Consider the following 7,380-nt stretch of genomic DNA (forward strand, 5'->3'; position numbering starts at 1 on the left):
ACCACCCCCACCACCCTACTACCCCAGCTTCCTGCCCTACTTCCTGTAAGTATCTGCACATCCACCTGAGGTCCCTGATGCCCTGTTCTCCTAGAACCTCCAGTGGTTAGACCCAAACACAGTCCAGGGGCCCCAGGGCCTCTGAAGCCATCTTGCGTTCTCCCCCAAGCCTGACAGGCACACTAGCTGGGCTCCCGTCCCCGCTGCAACGTTCTGGGCTCTGTTTGCAAGGAGGGAGTCAGGAGAGCGGCTCTGTGCGCCCCACTCCTTTTGACCTTGACCCTGGGCCCCCACACTTGTCTCTCTCTAGCTCGATGCTGCCAATGTCACCAACAGCAATGGGGCCCACCATCAGCCTGGATCTGGACGTGGATGACGTGGAGATGGAGAACTATGAGGTCCCGTGGAGCCCCATGCTGGGAGGTGGGGTTTGGGAGACCTGCAGTCCTGGGCGCCGCTGACCCCGTTTCCTGCCCGCATGCAGGCCCTCCTGAACCTGGCCGAGCGGTTGGGAGATGCCAAGCCCCGGGGCCTCACCAAGGCAGACATAGAGCAGCTCCCGTCGTACCGCTTTAACCCGGACAGCCGTCAGTCAGAGCAGACGCTGTGAGTGCCGTGCCCCACCTCCCACCCCTCTGAACACAGCTGGCTGCCATGGGACACCCCTCTCAGGGCAGTCACACTCCACTGAGCCCTCCCGTGGACCTCAGTGCGGAGGTGACGCTCCGTGCCCCTCCGCAGGTGTGTGGTCTGCTTCAGTGACTTCGAGACGCGGCAGCTGCTCCGAGTGCTGCCCTGCAACCATGAGTTCCACACCAAGTGTGTTGACAAGTGGCTGAAGGTAACACTGCCCAGGCCGGCTCCTGGGCATTCCTCGTGCAGTGACAGGGGGATGGGCAGGCCTGGGCTGTTTCCCTCCTTGTCCTTGTCACCATCTCAGAAGTTCCGGCTCCAAGGGGAACAAGTCCCCCCAGGTGGCTGCACAGACGTGATGGGTTGGGGCTGGTGAGAGCAACGGCTGACATGCATGTTCCCGCAGGCCAACCGGACGTGTCCCATCTGCCGGGCTGATGCCTCCGAGGTGCCCAGGGAAACTGAGTGAGGCCACACAGCCGCCCGGGAGAACCCTGCGTGAAGCTCTGGAAACTTGGGGGTAGGGCCCAGGGAGGATGGGGAGGGAGTGGCCCAGGCCTGCCCCATCGCTCCTGCCTGTATCTCCAGAGCTGGTGCCAGGGTCAGCCCGGCGAGGAGTCCCTGCAATAAGCCCCTGCATTTGCCAAGCTCCAAAGACTCCCTCCCTAGTCTGCCTGCCCGTCCGCCCGCCACGGAGCTGCCTGAGTGTCCCTAATCTGGTCTCCCTCCTGTGCGCCCTCGGGTCCCTCCTTTTCCTGCTGGCACTGAAAGCCAGGGGTCCGCTCCCCCGCTGCGGCTGGTGGAGATCCTTGGCCCCAGGATGGGCAGACAGCGCCATCCTGGGTCAGAAGGTCTCGTGCTCTGAAATGGTGTGCCCTCTGCCCAGGTGGCACTGCCAGGTGCATAGACTGACGGTGTTACGAGGCCATTTCCTGAGCCCCAGAGCTGAATCCTCCCCCCTTGACCCCAAACAGTGAACTCAGGCAGCCGGCTCTGCGTTGGCTGCTGTTGAGGGCTGAGTCTGGCTCCCTAGAGGACCCTCATCCCAGGCACAACATTCCAGCCCTACCCTCAGGCTGGAGAGTGTCCCAGCCTAGCCCCGAGCTGGGGCACACGTATCCTGAGGGGCCTGGGCCATACGGGGAGAGGGAGTCCTGTGTTCCCGGTGGCTGTCCCTCCGAGGGATGCAGCCAGACCCGTGCCCAGTCTCCTCTCCCTCTGTTGTTTTGCATGAACGTGAGGAGCAGCAGTTTTTGTTTATTCATTTGGCCCGAAATCGCGTGTAGGATTTGGGGATGTGGATATTTAAGACAATTTATGTTTTCTTTTGGTTTAACAGGGGCGAGTATAGGGACCAACTGGGACCGAGTGCCCAGGGGCCGAGCACGGCCGTGCTGGCCAGCCTGCATGCATGCGTGTGCCCGGCCGGCCGGCGGTCGTGGGGCAGGGTTGGGGGGTCTGTGCTCAGCTGATAACTGCCATGCACTGTACTGCACACGTCCCTAGAGCCTACCGGGACCCGACGCTTTTCAGGGCATTTCTCCCTCCAGCCGGGGCCCGTCTCCCACCTGCCTGGGCGAGTCTCCTCCAAGGAATTCCCAGGAGAATGGGGACCAGGAAGGCCGTGGACCCCCATCTCCAGGGGGCCCTCCCAACCTGTTCCCTGTCCTCCGAGCCCTGGAGGAGGCCGCTGTAGGGTCTGGCTGAGCTTCCCAGCCTCTTTCCCTGGTCCCAATCCTTTCTTGTCCTACACCCAGCTGGGGTTGCTGCCCTGAACGAACTGCGTGTGGGGCCGGCACATCCTAGCAGGTAGCCCCTGGCGCCTGCTGCCTCAGGGATGCTCCAACCACCCTCGTTCTCCCGGCAGCGGCCCTGGCTCCCAGCTCCCGCCCCAGCCTGCCGCGGGGCCCGTCAGCCTGGTCCCACCCCCATGGAGAACCCAAAGTCTTACTGTATATAACTCCAGGTGACGTTTCTATATTTATAGCAGTGTTGAAAACCCACGTGTTTTACACAGAACCACCCTCTCCAACCCCTCCCTTCCCGACCCCAGCAAAAGGTTTTCAAACCCCTTACGGTTCCTGGGGCAGGCGGAAACAGGCTCGCAGGCCGTGTGTCGGCTGCAGCAGTGATTCCAACAAGCAGCTGTTGGGGGGGAACACAGCATTTAAAAAATCATCATTAAAACCAAGATTTATACAACAATTACTTAGGATGTTTGTGATTTGCCGACCTTGCTGTAGATGCCATGTTACCAATGATTTCCTGTGGTGGGGGCTTGCCATTGTTTACTCTTTTATTTACCAACTTCTGGCCTAGGCATGACAGTGGGCACCTTCCCCCAGCCCCGGCTGGGCCCAGCGCCTGTGTTCTGTGTTAGAAAGGTTTTATATATATATAAAATTACATATATATATAGAAATATATGTAATTTTGGGGGCCCTGTTCCTTGCACATTTTACAGTTACCTCATTTTTCCCATGTATGTATTTGAGAAAATGCTAATATATAGAGAAAAAAATGGTTCTTAAAGCTTAAATGTGTGGTTTTTTCCATTCCATGGGATTCACATTGGTTTGTAGCATTTAACATAACTAGTATGTTGTATTATATATATGTGTATACTGATTGAAATTTTTAACAGATTTGTACTTTTTTTAAAATGAAAGTTGCTAGTTCTGCTTGACCAAGTAGTGCAATCATTATTTTTTTTAATATTGTTGCTGATTTCAGAGGGATATTCACTAATAAATGTATGATGTATACCAACGACCGCCCACGCTGCCTTTGGCTGCCTGTGTCTTTTTGGTGGGAGGTGGGATGGGGATGAGGCCCAGAGCAGACAAGATTGCTGTTTGCTGTGGAACTGTGGGGTGGCCAACACCCGCTCATCCAGAGGGGCCTGCCAAGCCAGTTCAGTGGTGGCCTATTCTAAGCTATCTGCTTCACATGTGAGTTAGGCTTCTGTTAGCAGGTGACAGGATTCCATCTAATTGGTTTGAGGAAAAAGTCATTTATTGGTCTCCTGTGATTTGAATCCCAAGGTAGAGGCCAGGCGCAGTGGCTTACGCCTGTAATCCCAGCACTTTGGGAGGCCGAGGCTGGTGGATCACTTAAGGTGAGGTGTTCAATACCAGCCTGCCCAACATGGTAAAACCCCTTCTCTACTAAAAATACAAAGAAATTAGGCCAGGCACGGTGGCTCACACCTGTAATCCCAGCACTTTGGGAGGCTGAGGCCGGCGGATCACGAGGTCAGGAGATTGAGACCATCCTGGCTAACATGGTGAAACACCGTCTCTACTAAAAATACAAAAAAAAAAAAAAAAATTAGCCGGGCGTGGTGGCGGGCACCTGTAGTCCCAGCTACCTGGGAGGCTGAGGCAGGGGAATGGCGTGAACCCGGCAGGCGGAGCTTGCAGTGAGCCGAAATCGTGCCGCTGCACTCCAGCCTGGGTGACAGAGCAAGACTCTCAAAAAAAAATAAGCCAGGTGTGGTGGCACAAGCCTATAGCCCTAGCTACTCGGGAGGCTGAGGTAGGAGAATTGCTTGAATCCAGGAGGTGGAGGTTGCAGTGAGCCAAGATTGCACCACTGCACTCCAGCCTAGGTGACAGCAGACTGTCTCAAAAAATAAAATAGATAAAAATGAATCTCAAGGTAGGTTCTTCTGTCCTGACTGGATCAGGGGGCTCAGGCCTGTCATGAGGAAAACTTGTTTTGTTTTTCCAGTGGGAACGAGTCTTACTGTGCTGCCCAGGCTGGTCTCGGAACTCCTGGGTTCAAGCGGTCCTCCCACCTTGGCTTCCCAAAGTGCTGGGATTACAAGTGTGAGCCACCGTGCCCGGCCTGCAACCTTGCTTTTCTCTGCGCAGTAGCGCTTGGTAGCCCTTGCTCAGTTTCCTCTAATTTAGCATCACCTTTGGGGATCGAGTGTTGTCAGGCTGACTTTGGTTGTGTGCCCACATCAGATCCGTTTACTGGCCAGGCCTGTGTTCATACTGCCCACCCTTCAACCCCACTGAAACTAGGAAGAATTGTACCCCTTGGACCCAGGTTCAGTGGGGGTAGAGTGTCCGGGAGCCATGAAAGAGACCAGCCTGGTGATGAGGAATGTTGGCTGACTTGTTAGCGTGTCACAGCAGTGTGGTCTGGAGCCGGAACAGTGGGCTGGAGTCAGGAGACCTGCGACCTTGTGTCTGTGATGCCACTAACCAGAGCCCTGGTCAGAGCACTTCTCTTTCCAGTCTTTGGATCATCTGCAAAGAGGGGACAAGATCAGTAAAACAGTTCTCTAAGTGTGTTTCTGAGAAAGTCCAGTGAGGCCATAACAGGGTTTGTGCAAAACAAGAGCTCTGTGGTCGAATAAATGTGGTAAAGTCCGTGTCGAAGGTAACAGGAATCTATCGCGGGGCTTCACTGAGGCTTGGCTATGATGATGGACATTGTAAAGCTCCAAGAATCTATACGGTGGCATTTCCTGCATTTGGCTAGTTTGGCCAGGTGGAGGGCTCAGGTTACATTCCCTGGAGCACACTGGTACGAGGTGGACTAGAACAGCAGTAGCATCTGAGCTCCTAGGGCCCCATAGATCTGAGAAAATTGTAAGATCGGGAAGGTTCCAAGCTTTTTACAATATTTTGCAAATGCTAAAGAAAAATCACATGATCATATCAATTGATGCAAAAAAATTTTTGACAAACTTCACTCATCCATGATGAAAACTGTCAACAAGCTAGGAATAGAAGCTAACTTCCTCAGCTTGATAAAGAACATCTACAGAAACCCCTACAGCTTGCATCATACTTAATAGTGAAAGGCTAGAGGCCTCCCCTCTGAGATGGGGACCAGGCAAGGCTGTCTCCTCTCACAACTCCTGTTCAACACTGTACTGGAAGACCCAGCCAGCACAATAAGGCAAGAAAAAGAAATAAAATTAGGCAAATAAATGCCTAATATGTAAAGAAAGGGAGAAATAAAATTCCCAATTTATAGCTGATAGGATGAAAATCTAGGTAGAAAATCTGAAGAATCTACAAAAAAACTCCTAGGACTAAATGAGTTCAGGTCACAGGTACAAGATCAACATAAAAAAATTAATTGATTCTGCTGGACGCAGTGGTTCACACCTGTAATCCCAGCACTTTGGGAGGTTGAGGCAGGCGGATTGCCTGAGGTCAGGAGTTCAAGACCAGCCTGGCCAACAGGGTGAAACCCTGTCTCTACTAAAAATACAAAAATTAGCCAGGCATGGTGGCAGGCGCCTGTACTCACAGCTGCTCGGGAGGCTGAGACAGGAGAATCACTAGAAACCGGGAGGCGGAGGTTGCAGTGAGCCAAGATTGCGCCATTGCACTCCAGCCTGGGCGACAAGAGTGAAACTCCGTCTGAAAAAAAAAAAGAAAAAAATTAATTGATTCTACATACTAGCAACGAACACATGGAAACCGAGATTTAAAACACAATAATACCTTTTTTTTTTTTTTGAGACAGAGTCTCTGTCACCCAGGCTGGAGAGCAGTGGCATGATCTTGGCTCACTGTAACCTCTGACTCCGAGGTTCAAGCGATTCTCTCACCTCAGCCTCCCAAGTAGCTGGGACCAGAGGCGTGCGCCACCACGGCCTGCTAATTTTTTGTATTTTTTTGTAGAGATGGGGTCTCATATTGTTTCCCAGGCTGGTCTTGAACTCCTGAACTTAAGTGATCTGCCTGGCTCAGCCTTCCAAAGTGCTGGGATTACCGGGGTGAGCCACCGCGCCCAGCTTAAAACACAATAATACTATTTCTAATTGCTCAAAGAAAAGTGAAATACTTAGGACTAAATCTAACAAAACATGCAGGACTTGCATGCTAAAAACTACAAAACTCTAATGAAAGAAGTCAGACCTAAATACGTGGAAACAAACCATGTACTTGGATTGGAATATTCAACATAGTGAAGGTGGCATTTCTTCTCAATCTGTAGGTTTAATGCAATTCCTATCAAAATCTCAGCAAGAGTTTGTTGTCTGTTTTTTAAGACACAGACATGCATAGGCTGGGCACCGTGGCTCAAGCCTATAATGCCAACACTTTGGTTTTTTGTTGTCATTGTTCTTGTTTGTTTATTTGTTTGTTTGAGATGGAGTCTCACTCTGTCACCCAGGCTGGAGTGCAATGGCACGATCTCAGCTTACTGCAACCTCTGCCTCCCAGGTTCAAGTGATTCTCCTGCCTCAGCCTCCTGAGTAGCTGGGACTACAGGCACACACTGCTACGCCCAGCTGATTTTTTTGTTTGTTTGGTTGGTTTTTGTTTTTTTTTGAGACGGAGTCTGGCTCTGTCGCCAGGCTGGAGTGCAGCGGTGTGATCTCAGCTCACTGCAACCTCCGCCTCCTGGGTTCAAGTGATTCTGCCGCCTCAGCTTCCCAAGTAGCTGGGACTACAGGCACACGCCACCATGCCCAGCTAATTTTTGTATTTTTAGTAGAGACGGGTTTTCACCATGTTGGCCAGGATGGTCTTGATCTCCTGACCTCAGGTGATCCGCCTCCCAAATGCTGGGATTACAGGCGTAAGCCACTGTGCCCAGCCAATTTTTTGTATTTTTAGTAGAGAGAGGGTTTTACCATGTTGGCCAGGCTGCTCTGAACTCCTAACCTCAAGTGATCCACCTGCCTCGGCCTCCCAGAGTGCTGGGATTACAGGCGTGAGCCACCACGCCTGGCCCTGTTTTTGTGGGTTTGTTGTTGTTGTTGTTGTTGTT

General features: G+C 52.4%; 1 protein-coding gene across 1 annotated transcript in view; it reads left to right on the forward strand.

The window, feature by feature from the left end:
• The window catches only part of RNF44 (ring finger protein 44), an 11,814-nt gene extending 8,404 nt beyond the window's left edge, over positions 1-3,410 (forward strand). The window contains exons 8-12 of the mRNA XM_011990001.1: positions 1-45; positions 311-398; positions 485-606; positions 742-841; positions 1,040-3,410. The exon at positions 1-45 is cut by the window's left edge and continues 30 nt beyond it. Of these exons, the coding sequence (XP_011845391.1) occupies positions 1-45; positions 311-398; positions 485-606; positions 742-841; positions 1,040-1,102 (418 nt within the window). The 3' untranslated portion in view covers positions 1,103-3,410. The remainder of the gene's footprint in view (positions 46-310; positions 399-484; positions 607-741; positions 842-1,039) is intronic.
• Positions 3,411-7,380: the final 3,970 nt, after the last annotated feature.

This window comes from Mandrillus leucophaeus, unplaced genomic scaffold (assembly GCF_000951045.1).
Source record: "Mandrillus leucophaeus isolate KB7577 unplaced genomic scaffold, Mleu.le_1.0 Scaffold366, whole genome shotgun sequence".
NCBI classification, from domain to species: domain Eukaryota; kingdom Metazoa; phylum Chordata; class Mammalia; order Primates; family Cercopithecidae; genus Mandrillus; species Mandrillus leucophaeus.